Source organism: Paroedura picta, chromosome 6 (genome assembly GCF_049243985.1).
Source record: "Paroedura picta isolate Pp20150507F chromosome 6, Ppicta_v3.0, whole genome shotgun sequence".
NCBI classification, from domain to species: Eukaryota; Metazoa; Chordata; class Lepidosauria; order Squamata; family Gekkonidae; genus Paroedura; species Paroedura picta.
This window is the reverse complement of record NC_135374.1, coordinates 20659057-20682111: the sequence shown is the minus strand read 5'-3', so window position 1 is coordinate 20682111 and position 23055 is coordinate 20659057. Positions and strand designations below refer to the sequence as shown.

Genomic DNA, 23055 nt, shown 5'->3' with positions numbered 1-23055 from the left:
GCAAAGGGCTTGCAATGTGCCAGGGTCTGAGAGAGAGAGACAGAGAGCCCTACCAAACTGCAAACCAGCCCTCATTATCTGCTATGGCTCCTGCTGCGAGACACACACACAGCTGTCCAAACAAGCCAATTCCCTGCTACAACAGCCCTGTTTGCCTCCTATATAGCTCCTGCTGCGATGGGGCAGTGGGAGAGGAGAGATCTGCACCTGTTGGTGTCCCCTGGGTCCTAGCGCCCATTGCAGCATTCCTGGTTGCAATGGGCTTCCTTGCTAGTTTGTTTATATTACTTCCAGTCTGCTCAGCCCTACACCTTCACTTATAGCTTATCTCACACACTAGTTATGTAGAAGATAGCACAATTCTGCAAGAGGGACATATTAGATCACAGTTCCTTCAGACTTTCACTTTTATTATAATTCAAATTCAGTATATTTTATTCTCACTATCTTTCACCTGTGTTGCTTGACAATCCAACCAGCCTTGAGTTGGCTAACCCAGACGGCCTCAAACTAAATGGATCTAGAGAAACCCCTCAGCATCTCTCTAACCAATTAAACTGCTTTCTTCTCAACCATCTTAAACGTCACTTTATTCAACATATATACTTTGCATAGGTAAGCCATAAATGTGTATAATATGAATTAATGCAAATTATTGGACCTAGTACAATTTTGCTGATCTTGCCTTTTATGAGTGTTTTTATTTATGCATCCTCCATCGCACTTCTGTAAAACAAGCAATTAAAAGCTGGTAACGTGAAAATATTCACAATGCATTTAATAATAATACCTCATTTGGTGAAACAATGTGTGTTACTTTGACCGGGAAAAGAGCTCCAAGAACAGGCAGAGATGGAAAAGTGTACGGCGGAAGAAGAGGGGTGTCTATTTCAGACAACAGCAGTTCCTAGAAGAAATGAAGAATTAGGAAGCCTTCAGGACTTCAGAGATACTTACATAGGATCACAAATGTATACACATCCCCAAATTTCCTAGGTTTGCACCTGAAGGTGACTAGGTCGGCATGTTAACCATGTTAACCTGGGAACTATTCCAGTCACTATCAGAATCAAATGTATTATCTAGCCATGAAACTACATTTTCCCAGGTTTTAAGATAACAATGTTTTACGTGAAATGCTTTTCCACTGAGACAGAAACATTTCCTTGAGAACTGATGTCTGGATTCTTTCTAATGACTACCGTTCAGTCTCCTTGGTAAAAGTCCTTGGCTATTTTATAGCTGCCCAAACAGAAAAGCACACAAGCCAGACTGACTATCAAAGAAATAAACTAAAGGGGATTATGTTGGAAAGTAAATGGACACCTAACACAATCAGGATTCAAATGACAGATGTAATAATAGAAAGAGTTCTCCAAGTATTAAACTTTACCTCGTAACTAATTTCACAATTTTCTTCCAAAGGCTCAACACTGCATTCTGCCATATTCTAAAAACAAGTTAATCTTATATTAGTGCTAAAAGTCTACACAAACGTTTCCAAGTTAATTCATAAAAAGATGTCTTTCCCCCAGACTTCTGGTACTGCAGTCCTGTGTTCTGAAAAACATTCTAAAACTAGCACAATCTTTTGAAATCAATTCAGGCTATATTCTACTTCAGGCAATTAGGACCTTCCTCACTTTATCCAGACATTTGTGAAACTTGGTAAAAATGCTCTGGATTTAACAGAGCATTGTTTATTATTTGGCTTATATATTGCCCCTCTGTGCAAGTGGTCTCAGAGTTGCCCGATTTTTATCCCATCTATCTTTTAAGGCCATAACCAGATTTCCAATAATCCCTCTGATTTGCCGGCTGTTAGGTGACAGCCGGCATGGTGTAACAGGGGTGGTCAAACTGTGGCTGTCCAGATGTCCATGGAGCTCCTGCTGGTAACTGTAGTCCATGGAGAGCCACAGTTTGGCTGTGGAGCAGATACATGGTAGTGGCCGACATATTTTACTCAGACCTAGGAGGCCCAGATTCAAATGCCCACTCTGACATGGAAAGTCTTGCTGGGTGGCCTTGGACCCATCATTTACTCTTGGCCCAATCTCCCTCACAGGACTGTTATAAGGATAAAACGGGAGAACGATGTAAGCCACTTTGAATCATAGAGTTGGAAGGGACCTCCTGGGTCATCTAGTCCAACCCAGTGCACTATGCAGGACCCTATCGCTCATCCACCAGAACCTGACACCCCCCTTAAGCCTTTGCAGAATCAGCCTCTGTCAGATGGCTATCCAGCCTCTGTTAAAAAATTTCCAAAGAACCCACCACCTCCTGAGGAAGCCTGTTCCACTGAGAAACTTTGGGTCCCCATTGGTCTGAATGGAGTGTTATAAATGAAATACACAAACAGTATGTTATAAATAAAAGTAAAATAAAGCAGAAATCAGGGTAAAAAATGACATGCAATTATTGTAATTCAAAGGGAAATCACAGCAAAATAACACTCCTGGTATTATATTCTATACAATTCTTAAGGCTGACAAAAATAATTACCAGCTTGGGTATCTCGCCCCCCTCCTCTTCACTGATGCAATGTTTGTGGTATGCCATGAAGGAAGAAAGTGACATCCCACTGAAGAACAGTTTAACAGATAAATTCCCCCAAGGCCAATCTGATCGATCCTGTTTTTAAAAGGGCAAGCAAAATGATGCTGTATCATCTTTTTTAAAAAATTCATTCATGTAATTACATTTCTACCATTATAGTTCAAGCAAATTGCATCTGTAGGCTTCTTGCAGGTGCTTGCTTAGCTCCTGGATCACGCATTTACATTCCGCCAGGGCCTTCTCAGTTGTTGCTCCTGCCGTTTGGAACCAGTTTCCCAAAGATGCTTGGCAACATTGTGAGGCCATTCTATTCCCTCCGGCCTCTGGTTTAATTCTGTAGAACTGCCCCTATTAAAAGGTTTACTCTGTAGCAATGTGTTACCTCCAAGTGAGATAGAATCATAGAGTTGGAAGGGGCCATACAGGCCATCTAGTCCAACCCCCTGCTCAACGCAGGATCAGCCCAAAGCATCCAAGAAAAGTGTGTATCCAACCTTTGCTTGAAGACTGCCAGTGATGCGGGGGACTAACTGGACTGAGATAATGGCTTATGGAATACAAAGGGAGGCATACATCCATGTATATGGCCTCTTTATGTAGAATTTAACATAGCATCTTAGGAGACACATGCAAGGAGCCAACTTCCCTTTCTTTGCCCAAGAAACAGATACTAGAACTGGAAGGGAACCTTGGGAAATGAAGAGCGGGAAGGGAAGAAGGCACCAGGTGGTAGATAGTTCAGCTCCCATCATTCCCCCATTCATTTATTCAATGCTTTATGTAAGTGGAGCAGATGTATATTATAGCAGCCCTCATCGTATCCAAATTGTGGCCCTGAAGAGCAACTTATACAAACTATTTGCAGTCCCATTCTGTACCAGTTATATTGTCCACCCCTGGGCATGTGAACAAGTACCACTGAAAGAGTTGAATAAAGAGCAGTTTGGAAGCGACTTTCTGCTGCTCTCTTCGGCGCTCACTGCCATGTATATGTAGTCAGGAGCTACCTGCAAGAGGAGGCAGCACCTTATTTATGCAAACACAATTTCATCTCGATGCCCACCTCAATACATATCAATACAAGTCTCTTTGTGAGCAGTTCTTGGAGGAGCTCAACTGCATCCTGCTGCCAAGTACTTCCAACCTGCAAGGGGAAAGAGAGGGGAAAAAAACAAACACAACCCAATTGGGATGTATGGAAAACCAGGTCAAACTCATCTCAGCCGGGTCTGGCCCTATCAGGAAGGCAGAGTTGTTCGGTATCATCCGTGGGTGGATAAAACAGCTGCGTTTTCCACCTTGTGAAGCAAAATCTCCTGAACCAGCCAAGTGTCTCACTGATCCCAGCCCGGGATGGTTATGCCCACTTCATCCCTTACTGCCTGCCTGAGAGCACTACCTGGTATGTACCTCTTCCACCAAGGAATCCTAGCAAGATCACACAAACAGGGCCCAAGCATCCCACCCACCCAATCTTTAGCCACCACTTCTGCTAGAGAAAGTCATATGGAGAGGGGCCCTATACCAGCTGCCAATATATCCAAGACATGAGGCAAGCACAGTGGGCAAGATCCCACTTTTGTCATCCCCACAGGTCGATTCTCCATAGCTGCAGTCTGCAAAGAGAAATGACTGGCACAGATTGCAGGGCTATATATTGGAAGGGAAAATATAGTCCAACATGTTTCCCAGGAAGTAGCACACAGCTACTTATTTATGGAACTGCTATGTTGTCTTCCCAGAAAACCTGCTGGTGCAAAAGCATTGCTGGAAAGAAAAAAAGGGTCACATTTCAGGAGGTAATGTTATTAGCGCTATTAGGTCCCATTATTTTAAAGACATTTCAGTAAAGCCTTAGCTGAGCGTGCCTCCGAGCTGTTTCCAATCTGCAGGAATCCCAAAACACCTTGGAGCTCACAGCAGAAAGAAGAGCTGTTTTTTTATACCCCACTTTTCATTACTCGGAGGAGCTGCAAAGAGACTTACAAACACCTTGAGACACCCCGTGCGGTAGTGGGGCTAAGACACCTCTAAGCGAATTACTCTGTCAGAACAGCTCTAAGAGAACCGTGACTAGTCGAAATCACCCAGCTGGCTTTATGTGGAGGAGTGAGGAATCAAACCCAGTTCTCCAGATAAGAATCTGCCACTCTTAGCCACTACATCAAATCGGCTCTCACACTTGTGCAAGGTTGTTTCCACACATCATATGCTCATGAAAGAATGTGTACTCACTGGTTCGGTTTTATGGAGCTGACAGGGTATGGAAAAGGGAGGTATGTCAGCATACAAGACAGTTGGATAGAGATGACACTGGGGAATCTTCTCAATGTATCCAAAGTCTAAGTACCGTACCTATAAGAAAGAATGCAAACTGTAAGCACTAGTTCAATCTACATTTTTCTTAATGTAGTTCTGCGCCTTCTCTGAAAAGCATGTCACCCCGGTCAAAGGCAGAGTCTGTTTATAATTTATTTTTAGTTATTTATAATTGTATTTATAGCCTGCACCTCTTGAGCTGGTTAACTCAGGGAGGCTTACAACAGTGTGAACAACACAATTATATAAAAACACATAGTATTCTACAATGCTTTCTTTCATACTTGGCTATATTCCTTGCTCATCTGTAGCTTACATTTCAGTTAGAATTATATATAGAACAAGGACAGAAATGCCCCTCATCTCTAAGCCAAGAGGTATAAGGTTTGACCACCGCTACTCAAAGGAACTGCAAACTTAAATGGACTCCGGGGAATGGTAGAGGACAGGAAGGCCTGGAGGATCATTGTAAATGGGGTCACTATGGGTCGGACACGACTTCGCACATAACAAAACAAACTAACAAACTCAAAGGAACATCGCTTCAGTGCCGGTGCACTAAATCAGCGGTCCCCAACCTTTTTATCACCGGGGACCGGTCAATGCTTGATAATTTTACTGAGGCCTGGGGAAGGGGGCCCTGAGGCCCCTGCTCCACTTGCTTTCCTGCTGGCGCCCCTGACTTCCCACTGCCCACTGGGGGGAACTGCCAGCAGCAGCTGCGCAGTGCCAGGCCAAGGGGAAGCCCCAGCCATGGCGGCTGCTGGAGAGCACCAAAGGTGAGCTGGCAGAAGAGTGGCAGGGCAGCCCCCGAGGAGGAGGAGGAGCCATGGCCCGGTACTGACTTATCCATAGCCTGGTACCGGTCCCCGGATTGGGGACAGCTACCCTAAATGACACCCATACACACACACACTGCATGCATCACACAAATGGACATGTCCTTAAAAACAGAGCTCACCCTGATAGTACCACTGCAAACTTCTGTAACTTCACCCCGATACCACAACGTATCTGGACCTCTGACTACACAAGCCTCTCCCTGTTTCCAGCTGTAGGGCTCCAGAAGACCCAGACATTTGACATTATTCTGTATATCGTTCATCAGCTTGGATAATTGTTGTTCTAGTGTAAAATGTTACAGAAGACAAGACAGCGAAGCATTATTCATACACCCAAGTCACCATTTTTAACGCATCTTGCAAACAATTTGCACAATGGCTTACTGCGTATTTTACAGATCATAAAATTTTATTACAAGTCTGCTACAAGCAGCAGCTCTGGGTTCTCATCCTTAAAGAGGAAGGCAGAAAACTGGGAAGAGCTACTTCCCTCAACAGGTAACACCCTAGAGCAGGGGTAGTCAACCTGTGGTCCTCCAGATGTTCATGGGCTACAATTCCCATGAGCCCCTGCCAGCAAATGCTGGCAGGGGCTCATGGGAATTGTAGTCCATGGGCATCTGGAGGACCACAGGTTGACTACCCCTGCCCTAGAGCAGTGGTTCTTGGGGTCGAACAACCCTTTCATAGGAGTTGCAGCAGGGCGAGCAGCTTGGCTGGGGGGGGGGATGTCGCCTTTATTGCTGCTCCTCCTGAAGGCACCTACCAATTTATATACAATCATGAACAATGGATCATGTAAATGTTCAGGGATGACACCTTCCTCAAACATTGGGTTGGGGGTGCCAAATCTGGTCAGGTCTGTGCCGAATACTGGCTTATTCTGTGAACCAGTTTGCACGCATCTCTAATATCAACTGCTAAAATGTATTTCCATCCCACTTCCAGAAAAAAAATATTTAACATTTGCTGCCGGCAGGGCCTAATGGTAATTGTAGTCCGTGGGCATCTGGAAAGCCACAGCTTGGCCATTCCCCGCTTTATGGTATCGTAATAAAGTGATGTAAATTCATATTACACCATGGGATCCATAAATTAGGGCAGGGCACGCCAATTATTACGAGTGGGTGACAGGAATATTAATTGTGGTACTTTCACTAACGCAACCCAGCTTCTCCCCACACAGAATTCCAGCTGAGGATGAATGGCATGGCTGCCGCATAGGCATGAGATGCTGCTACTCCACCCCTTCCCTCCCCTCCCCTGCCAGTATTCTATGCACGGCCCGAAAGCAAAACTGAACCACTGTTCATCATAAGCCTCAACATATAGTACCGGGACAGCAGGCAGTAAATGGTTAGCGCCTATTTCCAACTCGGAAGGCAGACCAAAGCAGGCACTTATCCCCTGGAGAGCAAACCCTCTTTTACTCTTATATATATATACTCTTATATACAAAGGAGCCTCTTGTGGCGCAGAGTGGTAAGGCAGCGATATGCTGTCTGAAGCTGTCTGCCCATGAGGTTGGGAGTTCAATCCCAGCAGCCGGCTCAAGGTTGACTCAGCCTTCCATCCTTCCGAGGTCGGTAAAATGAGTACCCAGCTTGCTGGGGGGTAAATGGTAATGACTGGGGAAGGCACTGGCAAACCACCCCGTATTGAGTCTGCCATGAAAACGCTAGAGGGCGTCACCCCAAGGGTCAGACATGACTCGGTGCTTGCACAGGGGATACCTTTACCTTTACCTTTTACAAAGGAACAGAAGAGGAAGAATACAAAAAATGATCATGCAGTTTCTGACATACAATTTCTGTTGAAGGTAGAGCCAAACCTGCTTAGAAGTATGTGAACAAGACTCCAAAACAGAGTAAGTTACTGTAATTTGAGTTTTAGAGCCTCTGGAAGAAATACGGCACAATATATTATTTGAGGGGAAACTGGGGCATATTCTAAATTTAACACTAAAATTTAAAAACTGAGCGCCACACTTTGATACAGAAGGCTGCCACTCTCCATGATGGAACTTATTATTTATCACTAAGATAAATTATTCATCACTTAGTTATTTATCACTAAGTTCTCTGTTTACCTTGTGACTTTGGTATAACATAAATAGTCCCATTGTCTGCAACGCAGCTGACTATAGCGCTGAACTGGTTCGAACTAGGAACAGCTGGTGGTTTATAAGTGACAACCGCTCTGGAAAGATCCACCGATGTTTCCGATTCTTTATCTTCGTTGTCTGTAACAGAAAGATCAGCTTCTTCTGGTGCAGAAGAGCTTAGTATATATCCTGTTATTCCATTAGCATTGTTTACGTCCATATTCTCTTGCTTTACAGAAACTTCCTGTGACTTCTCAGGTAATGCTCTCATTAAGTCCGTTCTGTGCACACAGATAAAGATTCAACAACAAAAATGTCTAATAAGTTCTGTGTTTCTTTTAATTTCTATTCTTGACCTAGGTTTTCTCTTAACTCCCCAAGTTCTTAATTCCATTTCTCAGTATGCAGACTACATTATGACTGATTTTGTATTCCTAGAACTTCTCAAGCGTGATTAGCATTCTTGAAGTAGATTTCAGCTGGGCAAATCAGCAAAGACATTAGGCACAGGTGCTGAAAATCTGTTCTTAGAAGAAAATTTTAGTTGCCTTTGTGAACAAGGTGGCTGGCTTTTGAAAATGATGGGATAACCTATAAGGGAAATCTCTTCATTTGTCTACTATTAAACATTTCTGTAAGACAGGCCAGTAATATCCCCACAGGGATGAAGCAGACCAGGCAAAAGTTCACTGACAGGTTGAGATTTGAATTAGTTCATAACTAACACCACTGTACATTTCTTTTCTGTTGATATAGAAAGACCCTACCAGACCCCACCGATTTCAACCAAAGCAAGCATCACTTTTGAGTTGTGATGCTCCAGTTAAGAGCTCCATTCCTAAAGAGGCCCATTAAATGAGAACAAATACTTGCAGGACATGCACTGGTAATTCGCCAGGTTGCTATGAGTGCAATGAGCACAGCCTTGTCTGCAGAGCAGGTGGAAGGGGAGCAAACAATGGTCATTAATTCATATTCCAGGAAATGGGGAGGGGAGACGTTGGGGACCTGCCTTTCTGAGTATAACTCAGGTTCTTACCACTTGGACTATCTGGACATTCCCATTCATGGCAGGAGAGTTTAAACTGCCCTTCTGCTCGAAGAGACTGGTCATCATACTGATAAAGGTTTCCCTAACAGCTTGTCCCTAGTCGCAGTTAACGGAACAAAGAATTAAAAGGATGACTGAGGACCTGTTACTGCAGTAGTTGGAGCATTCCAGAGGGGGAAAAGGGATTAAGAATTTAAGTTTTCCTTCCTCTACCGAAGGGCATGCATGGTGAATTTGTTCCTTCTTACCCTTGAGAGTATCCTTTTCTTTGCATATCCTGAATTAGGGCTAATATAATTAAGTGGATTTCTAGTCCACTTAAGACTTCTGAAGTAAATGCAACTTCAGTCCCCCCAAAATCATGACTTGCTCTGATCCTATATTTCTGTGAATTTGGGACTGTCCTATTTGAAAATAAGAGCCTCTTGTGACGCAGTGTGGTAAGGCAGCAGACATGCAGTCTAAAAGCTCTGCCCATGAGCCTGGGAATTCAATCCCAGCAGCCGGCTCAAGGTTGACTCAGCCTTCCATCCTTCAGAGGTCGGTAAAATGAGTACCCAGCTTGCTGGGGGGTAAACGGTCATGACTGGGGAAGGCATTGGCAAACCATGACTGGGGAAGGCACTGGCACTGGTATTGAGTCTGCCATGAAAACGCTGGAGGGCGTCACCCCAAGGGTCAGACATGACCCAGTGCTTGCACAGGGGATACCTTTACCTTATTTGAAAATAGAAGCAAGCCTCCCAACCATAATGACAGGTTCATGGCAACCTCTTCCATTTGTAGGCCTTTAACCAAGTGACCTATTGTGGCTTGTCACGGACGCCAACTACTATACCCTTTGTGCAAAAAAGCAGACTCAAATAAACAGGGCCTGGGCCCCCAAACCAAGAGCTGCTGTGTTTGTTTCCCCCTATGATGTAGAAGAGAAGAATAGATGAAAAACTGCTAAGTTCTAGAATACTTAAAGCAAAGCCTGATAAAGTTTTCTGATGTTGAGAGTCTGGGTGAAGCCTTTCTCAATGTTTTTACTGTTGAGAAATCCCTGAAACTATCTTCAGGCTTTGAGAGACCTCAGAAGTGGTGTGATCATGCACAATGTGGTTGGGAAGCATAGCTGTGTACATGCCCACCATTGGCCATTTTGCGAGGAGGGGAGAAGGGTCAATATGCACAAATTTAAAACATGTATTAAACATTAATTAACTCTCACCCATTTGGAAAACCCTTCCAGGGCCATCATAAAACCCTGGTTCAGGGTTTTTGTATGTGCTAATATTTCCTTACCTGCAGTGTTATTTGGGGGTGGGATGGAAAAACTATTTGGCTTATGTACTACTGATGGTCATGTTCCCAAGTCAAAAGATTTGAACAACAGAGAGATTGCGTTCTTTGTTAGACAGTGCATTTGGGTAAGCATCAAGTTTACCATCTTGCTTTCTACCAACAGTTCATTCTTCACATCTGCTCTTCTACTGACTAAATGAGGTACTTTACCACACTTAAAATGTATCCAAAGCAAGATGGGAAACCCATCAACACAATTTATTTCTGATTCAGCATTTTAACGTATTCCAGCCTACAATAATGCAAATGGATGTATCTCTCTCTCTTTCTCTTAATAACATATTTGTACTGATCCAGTGGGATAATTAAAACTTTATTTTCAGAAACCACAAACTGCCAACTGCTATCTTAAGCATTCTATAGCAGTGGTCTGCAACCTTTTTCAGGCTGCGGACCGGCGGTGGCGGGGAGGGCGATCGCCCGGCCGCGCATGTGCGGCCAGGTCGCAAATGCACGCATGCCGCAAACAAGCATCTGTGACCCGGCCGTGCATGCACGTTTGTGGCCGAGCATGGCGCAAACGCACATGCGTGGCCTTACGAGGCAGGGTGGCCCAGTGGTTGGTGACCACCGTTCTATAGGATTACATACTCTAACACAGAAATGTGAAAGATACGTACCTTCTTTTCCTAAATGCCACGCCTTCCTTAATCAAGAATTCTGAAACATCATTGTACATCTCATTATCTTTGTGAAACATTTTCACAGGAAACGGTGAAGCTTTATTTTCCTAGGAACAAATATGAACGATTATTAGTGTGCGTGTGTGTGGAATATGTCCATCCTCTTTAGGCACTATTTTAGGCACAACAATTTACTAAACCCCCTTTTCAGCTTCAGGTTATTTCCGTGACTAAACTGAACACTAAGATGCAATGAGGAAAGAGGAGGAGGGATTGTCAAGAGACAAGAAGGCATTAAAATGTTTTACACTATCTTGGGGTAAAGTGTAACAAAATCCTTGGTAAGATCAGAATTTATATTCTATATCCTTGCTGGCTGACATGTATTTCATTTTGTGGTTAGCTACCTTGAGTCCAAAGAGACAAGGTCAGGTATAAAAACATTTTCTTATGCCAATAAAGGTACTCTGACTCTAAAAATATTTTAAACAAAAAAGATTCAGTTAATCAACGTAACTTGTTCTGTTGCCTGTAAAATGGTTAGGCTAAGTATAGAACCATAGAGTTGGAAGGGACCACACAGGCCATCTAGTCCAACCTCCTGCTCAATGCAGGATCATCCCAAAGGATCCATGGTAAGTATCTGTTCAGCCACTGCTTAAAGACTGCCAGTGAAGGGGAGCTCTCTGCCTCCTTAGGTAACCTACGTGGTCACTCTCCAATCAATACAAGAAGTTTGATGAAATGAGGATAGTGTCACTGAAGTGATAATTATGTAAGGTTACGTACCCATTACATCAGGGGTAGTCAACCTATGGTCCTCCAGCTTTCCATGGACTGCAATTCCCAAGAGCCCCTGCCAGTGTTTGCTGGCAGGGGCTCATGGGAATTGTAGTGCATGGACATCTGGAGGATCACAGGTTGACTACCCCTGCATTACATAATTACTCAATCACTTCAATTCTACCAGAGGAGCAAGTCCATGGCTCCTTCCTTCCATTGTGGGAGAAAAGTCCACTGGGAGATCTCCTGTTCAAATAAAAGCAAGACTTAAATCAACACCACTTTGTATCTGAGCCTGTATTTGAAACTTCAGGTATTTATTACAAACCTGTATGACCATCTTTACCACCGCTCCACTTAAATATTGTGACAGCATATCACATGCAGTTGCTGTCCACTGGTCAGTCCCCCCAGCTGGCCTAAAAATAAGAAATGCAGGAAATATAAACCTTCTAAAAGTTCAAACTTGTAAAAACAGCTCTACAGAATTAGCTCTGCAGACAGCTCAACTGCACATCTGCTTTGTTTCGTCTAACTACACTTCATTTGCAAACAGATGTTACTCATCTCAGTAGTTCCAAAACCTTAATATCTCTTCCTTCTTCCTTAGCAGAATACACTCAATTGGGTTAAGGGTTTCCAGTAATGAAATCTCTCAGAATTTGTGCTATAGAAAGCCAGTTTGGTGTAGTGGTTAGGAGTACGGACTTCTAATCTGGCATGTCAGGTTCGATTCTGCGCTCCCCCACATGCAACCAACTGGGTGACCTTGGGCTCGCTACGGCACTGATAAAACTGTTCTGACCCGGCAGTGATATCAGGGCTCTCTCAGCCCCACCCACCCCACAGGGTGTCTGTTGTGGGGAGAGGAATGGGAAAGCGACTGTAAGCCGCTTTGAGCCTCCTTCGGGTAGGGAAAAGCGGCATATAAGAACCAACTCTTCTTCTTCTAGTCTTCTGTCCCTTACCATGCTGGCCCATTATGGCTAGGAACTAAGCAGAAGTAATAAGGTATCGGGCCTGGACTTTGACAAAGGAGGCCCAAATTCACAGCCCTCCTCAGCTGTGAACCATGCCCAGTAGAAATTAACAAAGTCGCTTTATTTCAGTCTTTCATTAAATCCAAACACGTTACCTTATGTCTGTTAGAAAGCATTCCACTGCTAGGGGCCCAACTGACATCAAACTTGCATCAAGTTTCCTCAGACAGACGGTATTCACAGTTTTGGTTAAGCCAAAATCGAAGAAGAATACCTGAAATAGCACGGCCAAAAGAAGAAGCACATCCTTTAGAAATGTTCATTAATTCTTTTTAAAAATATTCAACTTAACAAATAAGAAAATTCACAGTAAGGCTATCGTTTGCGTGATTCTCAAGGATTGTTTCATATGATGAACGGCAGCAACTCTGGGAACAGAACTGTTATGGTGATTTGGCAATTAATTCCCTTGACAGTTCATGTACCTCCTATGGGAAAAAGTTACTGATTTGCACACAGCACAATGATATGGATCAGAGTAGACAGGTACAGTGGCTATCTCACAGTACATTAAAAAAAATTAAACCATTTACTTTCATTTTCATCTAATACTAAATGGCTCCCTCTCAGTCATACTACGAGAAACTACCTACCATAAACCCAGAATAGATTTTTTGAAGGTAGTTACCTCCACTGTGTTTTCAGCAACAGTCTTGCAGATCTGGCCTCTGCTCCACTGATCTAGACCGTGAAGATCAGCAGCACAATTCATATCTATTTCCCATTGAACGGTCTCTTCTTCCTCAGACATGTTGTAAGTGGCAGACATCTTTTCCTGTAAGCTAAGTTTTAAAGTGTCAAAAGGACCACAAGTCTACATGTTCACCGATGCTCTAAAGAGCCCATTCTTCCAAAGTTGAGGCTGGCGCAGCAGAAAGATCTGTCATCCCCTTCCGGGAAGACGTACCATCAGCTCAGAACATCACGGGTGGGGAATTGATTTGACATAGCCCTCTGCTGCCCCTGTGGTAGGTATACCGTTAATGGGGGAGAGACAGGTTTTGCCGCCATGTTGCTATTTTTGGCAATGTTGTATGATAGGGTTTAATGGGGTTTAACGAATGTGGGGCTTTTACATGCTATGACCTGCCACAAGTCGGTCCTCCGAGAGTGGCGGGTAAGAAATTTAATAAATAAATCAGTGCAAGTCCTGTATGGATATATCTGTTAGACTAAGCAAGATTTGCAGGGTGCTTAATTGAGGAGAATACAAAGAGACTCCTGCAGGGGGCATCAGAGGAGAGGTATATTTAGCTTCCTGATGTTATTCAAATCATCTCCTCCAGTGTCGTGATTGGCTCAGCAGGAGAATTTCTGCTTTTTGAACACACTTCACTGTGCTGCTTCTGTTGAATGGAAGAATGCAGCTAGCTAGATTGTTAGGATTCTCTCTAAATGCATTAGTTGTTTCTCTTCATAAATAACACTGTTTCATTCTTTAAGCAGCCTGGCACTCTGCTCTCCCTGCATATTCAACCTCAGCCAACAATATCAAAGTATTTTGATAATTCTTAAGAAAAGATGCACTGTCTCCTCTAGAAAATGTGGGACTTTAATTCATTTGAAATTAAAGACTGACAAATGGGGGAGGGACCTTAGATGAGGCTGTTATTTTTGTAGACATCTTTCCTGTAAAACTACATATTGATAAGTTTTGGGTCTGCACTGAGCTATGATTAGAAAGGTTTCAGAATATTTTAGAGTACTCTTGGATACCAAGATCTTCCCCGCTCATTTCTTCCCAATAAAATCAATGATAGTCTGACTCTCACTGGTATGTGGGCTCCTTTATCCCAGTCCCCTCCCTCTCTTGACAGACACACACACAGAGACTCTTTGCCCCCCTTTCCCTCTTGCTTCCCTGATCTCCTCCCTGGTCCCTCCCCCTCTCTCAGACACACAAACACACGGGCTCCTTCCCCCCCACTCCCCCTTAGCTCTCATGGCAGTAGGGCTGCCCTCTTATGCAGAGACTTTTGGGCCACCTCCACCCCCCCACTTCCTCCACCAGCTGCCTACCTGCCTCTTCTGGCAAGCTCCCTGGGACAGGACTATGGAAATCATATCCATAACCATTTCCAGCCCGGAGGACACTTCAGAAAATGTGTTCCACATTAAACTACAGCAGCTGAACTCAAGTTTTTAAAAAAAGGTATCCATCACAAGGAAAATGCATAAGTTGAGTGGAGACAAGCATTACTACCTGAAGAATCTTACTTCTTCACAGTCTCTGTAAATACCCTTACCTGTTTAGTAGTTTTTCTGCAGACGGCAAATGCACAAAGATCTTGCTTGGAGACACGATGTGACTAATCCTCACTTGCAGTTCTTTGTTACACTCTAATGCCAAATCCTCCATTTGTTCCAGGTCTCCACACCCAGGACTCAAAGCCTCCACTTCCGTTTTGAAAACTTCTGGTGGAGGATCCCACACTTCACTGTAAGCTACCTCAGTATTTTGGGGATTCCTATAGGAAGTGCAAGACTCACATGAAATTTTTTTTTTAGTTATTTCTAGTAGTCAGGTCATAATAAAAGTATCTTCCTGTACAAGCCTTAAATAGTCTACTGAAAATATTAGGCTGCTTGGTCTCCTGCATCCCTCACGCCCACTAAATGGCAACTGTATCACAGGGTTAATCAGGACAGCATACTTGCCTTTTTACATACGATGCGAGGCCTTCAGTAACCAGGAGGCTGTTAATGCTACGAGACACATTTGGTACTGCTGGTACACTTTCATACAGCTCAACAGAGAGTATATAGTCCAGCAATTTTTCTACAAAGAGATGGAAGAGGTTTTCGATCCAAATGCCCATGAAAAACGACACACTAGTTTTCCTGATACCCCGAAACTGAAGGTGAAAACGTGGTCCGCTATCATTAGTACTTTTCTCTCTATTCCCATTTCAAGATCTTTGCTACAGTGTTTGCTGAGCTCATAGTATTTTGATGATTAACTGAATATGACATTATTCTAATTTATAACATATCTGCTCTTCTGACGCTTTGGACATTTAATTCCCATGTACCCTTGCCTACATTTAATGACATTTAATTCCCATGTACCTTTGCTTACAATCTGACATGAACTTTAAAATCTTAGCGTTTAACCAACCCACACTAAGTAGACCTCTTACACATGCAGGTGTTTCCAATAAATTCTTCGAGCAAACTATAAACTTCTAGGAGGTTCAAAACTCACATGAATTTTTAAGAATCTCCAGTTGTCCTTTTTCTGCAGTGTAGAGATGTTACCTCACTGCCCTATCAGCCTTCCTCCCTGTCTGTCTGTTTTAATTTTTTTAAATACTTAGAGGTTGAAAGGGACTTCCAGGGTAATATAATTCAACCCCTTCACAATGCAGGAATTCACAACTACCTGCCCCACCCACAGTGACCCCGATTTCATGCCCAAGTTATTCCCCCCCCCCCCCAATCTCCAGAATCCTGCCTGGCCTGGGGAAAATTCACCTACCATCCCACAGTGGCAATCAGCAATTCCCTGGGTATTTATACTTTTTGTATAGGGTTGCATGTGTGCAGCAGCCCTCACAGTACAGAGCACCGCACCTTTTTGGAGGCTCCTCCCAAGCCAAACCAAACTGCAATCTGGTTAAAAGCCTAGATAGAGAGAAACATTAGCCAGTGCCTTAGAGAGAATAAGAGCCTCTTGTGGCGCAGAGTGGTAAGGCAGCTGTCTGAAAGCTTTGCCCATGAGGCTGGGAGTTCAATCCCAGCAGCCAGCTCAAGGTTGACTCAGCCTTCCAAGGTCGGTGAAATGAGTACCCAGCTTACTGGGGGGTAAACGGTAATGACTGGGAAAGGCACTGGCAAACCACCCCGTATTGAGTCTGCCATGAAAACTCTAGAGGGCGTCACCCCAAGGGTCAGACATGACCCGGTGCTTGCACAAGGGATACCTTTACCTTTAGAGAGAGTAAGCACCAGGCAAACCTCAATCTGTAGGAGGCCACACCTGAGAAAGTACCAGGTCTCTAGTGCTTCCCTCCCTCTCCCATTGGGGAACCTACAACCAGAACTAATGCAGATGACACGTATAAACTAATTGCAGTTCCAAATGGGTGGGGATCAAGTTCTTTTGAACTGGTTAAAGCTTCCCCTCAATGTAACTATCCCACTGAAAAAGGGAGGAGAGAAAAGTCACTTACCTGTAAAGAAGCACAGCATAACTTTTTCATGAATCATTTCTTCAAACCTGTGCTTTGACTTACTGCTCCACTGATTTGTTTCTTTACATGGTTCTATATGGGCCAGCTTGCATCGGATGGCCTGCAATGATTAAGTTTAGATTGATTTATGACACATGCACCCTTCCCCATTTAAAGAACTTCAGTGTTACTTCCAAAGGTCTACAACCTTAGCAATAACCAGCTCCTCCCCCACTAAGCTTGAAATCTTGCTACAAGGGAAAGTGCTTTGACTCTAGGCCAGAGGTAGTCAAACTGCAGCCCTCCAGGTGTCCACGGACTACAATTCCCATGAGTCTCATGGGAATTGTAGTTCGTGGACATCTGGAGGGCCACAGTTTGACTAGCACCTCCTCTAGGCCCAACAGCACTTCAATGTCCATCAACAGCAGCTTCTTCACATCCTTCATGGGGCTTATTAGAGCACTCCTGGGAATGTCTTCTCAGGGGAATCAGGAGCATTGTACACTTCAAATGTCAGAACAGTAAGCACTGAACAGAAACGATCATATCTTAACCAACCCAACAAATATCAGCAGCTTCTATGAAAACAGCGCTGACTTCTCTGTTGGCAGCAGAATCTCTAACATACCTTTGCTGGCGTGGCTAAGAATTCATCTTTTATCTTGCGCATGTCTTTCACATTTATTTTGGCTGTATTGCCATAGTCTACATATTTCACTTCAGCTTGCTGATGGCCTGGAAGCCCTTCAGAAAACATCCCAAGGTTAGGAAAAGTTGCATTGTAAACAGTACACCATTATGAACAATGTGTGTGTGCCTCCCACACCAACAGCTATTGCCTTTACGTTATTAGAGACACAGCAAATGCTTAGTGACACAAAACTCCAATAACGGGAATTTTTAATTCCTGGTATCCCCTAGAGCTGCAGGAAATAAATCCAAAAATAAATAAATAAAACTTCTATCACAGTGGCTGCAACTTTGGTTCTGATTCAGCTGGGCAAAGTTTTCCCAGAACTCCCAAGTTTCCTGGTGAATTCAGCTTAGGTGTCATCCCAAAAGGCAGCTGCCAGGGAACTGATGCCAGGGAAAACCAAGATCACATCAGATAGGGAAATTAACCTTTGAGCCACCACCCACACTGCATTTTTGAGTGTTTCATCATACAGGAACAGCTTTCAAACTGTAGTAAACCTACAAAATACTTGTGTGCAAGCTGCTTCTAATACCCTGCATAACACACATAGGTAACATATTATAGATATTAGGAGAAAAACCCGGTTTTTGTAGCATCCTTTTCTGAAAACAGTTCTGATATGAGACAATCAGCACCAACTATTCGAGCCACCTACCAATCACTTGTGCCCTGTACCAAGCTCCATCTTCAAATTTGGCAATGCAGGGTTGGCCTTGGATTGGACACAGGATTTCCAAGTTGTCTCCACTGTCAGTTTTGTAAACTTCTTCGATCTTTTTCAGGAAAAATGCAACTTCTGGACTGTCCAGCTATCATCATGGAAACATGTTTATATGGCATGCTATTTGAAGTACAGAACACACAGAGGCAGCCCTTGACATCCAAGTGAGAAAAGGGCAAGGGACAGAAGAAGAGGCATGGAGCAAGGAAGGGTGGCATATGGTTGCCAGTTGGCATTGCAAGCAAGGTGATGTTCCAGTGGGAAGTGAGAGGTGGCAAGGAGCCCTTCTGTGAACGTAACACTATTGCATTTGTGGCTCTTATAAATCAAACCACGGATATCAACTGAAGGGAACCTTCCAGCAGAAGGGAAAATAATGGCATAATGTGGATACAAGTTAAAGGTCTACAGCAGGCCAAACAGTGGCTCTCCAGATGTCCATGGACTACAACTTCCATAAGCCCCTGCAGGAAACATTCCATGGACATCTGGAGAGCCATTTTGGCCATTCCTGGTCTAGAGCAAAAGGTGAGAAAGATGACAATACTGAGAGGTTCAAGAGCAGAAATCAACAAGAACAACATCTTAACTATTGTGACCACTACACAGACTCAAGGGAAAGAACTTTATGGTAAAGGTCTTTACAGTGTATTCTCTTAAGCCAATTATAATTCTATGGCCTAAACCAGGGGTAGTCATCAAACCTGTGGTCCTCCAGATGTCCATGGACTACAATTTCCAATTTCCATGGAATTGTAGTCCATGGACATCTGGAGGATCACAGGTTGACTACCCCTGGCCTAAACTACCAACAGCCATGGCACAGACAAAGATGGTGCTGGCAAATCAAGACATAAAGCAACAGGACACATTCTTTTACCCCATGGCACTTTGTCAAGTGCTCCTCAGGAGCCCAACTATAAAATAGTGATTTGGCTTGCTCCAATATTTTCTTGCTGATGCTCAAGACTGTTAAAAAAGCTGATAAAGGCAGGACTTGCCTTAGCAGAAGCCAAGTTGAAACCTTTTCATCATGGCTTGCTCTTCTATCTATTTTAAACAATTTGGTCTTTAGCTGAACTTCTGCCCTGATTAAGGGGCTATTACTATTTCTTACTGATTTTCTAGTTCTCCACTGGGCCGGGCCAGTGATCTTGCTCCTCCCACTGTGGATCTTTCACATGCTTTATAACAAGGATGAGTATATTTCTGCACTTCCACCTTTGGGAATGACACAAAGGCATTTCAACATTTATGAGTGGAACACTACGAGAGAAAGGTAAAAAAAAAACCAATTGGACAACCAGGCAAACACAACAACATTGGCCAGACTATTGAAGTGGAAGGCAAGACTCGATTCCATGGGAGAGATGCGTGTACAACCGTAAAATCAAATTAGTCACAGGCTTTGCAGTCATCCACACTTTATAGGACATTTCATTTTCCGTAAAAAAAACTTTCTGAAGTGCTTAAACAAGAGAATAAGCAAACAAGATTAAACTAACCAAACACTTACTATTTGAATGTAGAAGTCACCAGGACTGATGATATAAGTAACAACAACAGCAGCTTCTGAATTTTCTTGGGGCATCACGGGTGGGCAGTATTGCAGCGGCATGGAATTTTCAGGCTGGTCCGCCAATTCAGTGCGCAAGCTAGTGAGAGAAGGCAGAATCAAAAATTGACTAGAGTTGTGGAATAAAGTCACCTTCAATTGAAATGCCTTAGATCAATCCTAGTGGAAATGAACGGAACTATTAAAAGGCAATTCCCAACATTCCCACTGCATTTTAGGATAGCCAGGAAACAAAATCCAGAGAAGAGTTTATGCCAATCGAGGCTATGATTTTCAGAGAATCCTAATAAATGCTCTGAAACAATCCAAATTACTGACCAGAGGATTAGGGTGGGGTGGGGTTGGTAGCTGGAGGTGCTGCTTCTCAGACTGCAACTACCTGGACAAGTTTAGCTCCCAATCCCAGCAGCACCCTCTGAGGAAAGGAGTTAGTTCTCTGTAATGCACTAGAAGACAACATCTTGAAACCCACCTATCATCTAGGTCAGTGGTCCTCAACCTTTTTCGGGCCGGGGGGGAGGCACGGGTGCTGGTGGGCACAAATGCACTGGCACAGCAGCTCCACGCTGGCACCCATGCCTCCCCTCCTGCAGCATGGTGCTCGCTGTGCCAGGGCCTGGGAGTGATCGACCACCAAAGTGGCCGATCGCTCCCAGTGCAGCGAGTGCTGCACCGTAGGGAGGGGGGGAGGTGCACCTGCTGGTGCGCCAGCGCTTCCCCCTCTGCCCCGGCCCGGTACCGAGGGCTCCACAGTCTAGGGGTTGGGGAAGACTGATCTAGGTGACTCTCTATCTAAGGATAAGATGAAGATGGGAGTAACAGGGAAGTAACTCTTCCAAGAGGCAACATTTCCCTCATCATCCTGGACCCAGGGCTGAAAATGGGAGGATTAGCCAAATCTTTCTTCCCTGAAAAAGAACCTGCTCCATAGTAAACAGACAGTAACAAGCACGGAAAGTTAAATCAGAGTCCTCTCCTTTCCCATTCTAGCATCAGCCTGTGGGTCGAATACAGATGCACTCTTCACTGCAAAGAACATAATTGAAGGTGCAGGAATGGATGGGGTGGGGGGATTAAGTGTATTCCAATTCAGACATTCTTAGCAAGTTAACAGATCAACTGCTTGCTTTGATTCTGCAAACAGATGTTTGCAAGAGTAAATGACAACGTATTTGAATACAAGAATGCGACTTGGAATCTCAGCATGGCAGGACAACTTAGAATTTCATGCACTGATGACTAGTCATGCTAGATTCAGATACCTACTGGAATAAGATTTGATATACATGAAACAAAATTTAAAACAGAAACAAATTCCGGGCTTAGACATATGGACAACAGTTATAAGGCATTGGTCATGCTAATGACCATGACAATTAAGATTCATAGCACTCTCAAATGTCTAAAGTCCGATTATACCCAGTCAAACCATGTTCACTTTCACAGACTGCCACTGAATCCACAAACTTTAGTGCAGCGGTTCTCAACTGCCATAATGCCGCAACCCTGGTGGCGGTGTGCGCACATGCATACAAGTGCACGCACAGGCGCTCAACAATCTGGGGGCGGCATGGAGGCAGCCAATGTCATGGCTCCGCCGCCACCAGCCCCTACCTGCCACCAACCTGTCCGGTTACCCCGTGGAACAGGCCAGGCGACCCCACTTGGGGTTGGGACCCCAAGGTTGAGAACCACTGCTTTAGTGTTAGCTGTGTTCTGAACAGCCTTCCTGGATTATAAAAATAATAAAGGCTTCTAATGACACATACCTTGCTATATCAAGAACAAAGTTTGAGCTCAGTGGCACCATTAAGACTGAAGGTTCATTCAATTAATTCGATATCTGAAGAATATCTGAAGCTTGCATGCACATGAAAGCTTATACGTTCAATGGAACTTTTCTGGTTTTTAAGTTGCTCCTGGACTCAAACTTCATTCTGCTGCTTCACACCTACAGGGCTACCCACCTGAATATTGCTAAATCCAGAAAAACTAAGGCATCCCTGAGGGAGACTGGCATGTCACTGCTTATTTTGTTTGCTGGAGGCTTCATCAGATCTACAATAAGAACACCGTCTTCTTCCCTGAACACTCTCATTTGAACAGTTTTGTTATTTACCATTTTCAGAAATTCTGCTCTTGCTGCTCTACTCCAACCTTCACTCTGTTGTGGGCAGAAAACAAACATACGTATCCTCAGCACTCAAACTACTAGCAGCTTTAAGAACAAAGAAATAGCATACGTATGTGATAGGTACAATATGTTTTTGGGAATATACTTACAGAATGTTTGGGAGCAATGTCCTTCAAGGAGCACCTCAGTGCTAACTTATTTATACTTCCAAGCTGTGCTTCGATAAGAAAATCAGGTATCTTTACAAGTGAGCACAAGTCCTCTGTCACTACATATTCTAGAGTAGCGTGTTCTGGATTCATTGCAACATCCTTAGCAAACCTGAGAGCAGCGGGGGGAGACGTCAGAAGTCATTTTTCACTTTATCATCAAGAAGTAGATTTTTAAGCTTTATTTCCTTCTTTTAAAAGACTTTCCTTGGAAACAAATTGCTATCCACCCTATTTTCAATTTACCAGGCCTCTCCCTTGGGTGTGAACTTTCTAGAATTGAGGAAAGACTCTGCAAAAAGCCTGTACTGTGTGCTTAACACCTGGCCTCCTGAGCCAGTAAAATAGAGTAAGCTGTGCAAAGAACAGCTAAAAAGAACTGATACAGCTTGACCCTTTCATCACCACATCACTGGATGTTCTCTATGGCTTATTCCGCACACATTGGATAATGCACTTTCAATTTGGATAATGCACTTTCAGGAAAATCCTGTGCAGAACAGGAAAATCTGCTTTTAAAGTGCATTGAAAGTGCATTGTCCAACATGTGCAGAACTGGCCCATGTGCACTGCAGAGGTTAAAGCTATAGTTTAGATCAGTAGTCCCCAAGCTTTCTGAGGCTGGAGACCGGCAGGGCATCGGGCCACGCCCGCGCCTGCGGGCCGTGCCCGCACGGGCCCTGATTCCCTCTCCCTGCCCTCCCGCAGTAAGAAGCTTCCCAGGCCGCAAGCTTGCGGCCTGGGAAGTTTTTTACTGCGGGGGGGGGGGGGGGAGAGGGAGCCGTGGCCTGGCGCCATGGCTTTCGCGGCCCGACACTGGGCCGCAGCCCGCAGATTGGGGACCACTGCTTTAGATCTAGACTTATGACAAA

The 23055-nt window shown here is 44.1% G+C and overlaps 1 protein-coding gene across 4 annotated transcripts in view; it reads right to left on the bottom strand.

Moving 5' to 3' along the window:
* The window catches only part of RNF17 (ring finger protein 17), a 46398-nt gene that overhangs the window by 4023 nt on the left and 19320 nt on the right, over positions 1-23055 (bottom strand). For all 4 annotated transcript variants that reach the window (XM_077341637.1, XM_077341635.1, XM_077341639.1 and 1 more), the window contains exons 14-32: positions 22124-22295; positions 21808-22004; positions 19781-19919; positions 18199-18352; positions 17475-17590; positions 16844-16964; positions 15330-15450; positions 14918-15139; positions 13300-13453; positions 12767-12885; positions 11960-12050; positions 10846-10955; positions 7813-8108; positions 5843-6006; positions 4798-4917; positions 3626-3706; positions 2509-2637; positions 1394-1450; positions 791-907 (exon numbers count right to left, since the gene is read on the bottom strand). In XM_077341637.1, the coding sequence (XP_077197752.1) occupies positions 791-907; positions 1394-1450; positions 2509-2637; positions 3626-3706; positions 4798-4917; positions 5843-6006; positions 7813-8108; positions 10846-10955; positions 11960-12050; positions 12767-12885; positions 13300-13453; positions 14918-15139; positions 15330-15450; positions 16844-16964; positions 17475-17590; positions 18199-18352; positions 19781-19919; positions 21808-22004; positions 22124-22295 (2680 nt within the window). The remainder of the gene's footprint in view (positions 1-790; positions 908-1393; positions 1451-2508; positions 2638-3625; positions 3707-4797; positions 4918-5842; positions 6007-7812; positions 8109-10845; positions 10956-11959; positions 12051-12766; positions 12886-13299; positions 13454-14917; positions 15140-15329; positions 15451-16843; positions 16965-17474; positions 17591-18198; positions 18353-19780; positions 19920-21807; positions 22005-22123; positions 22296-23055) is intronic.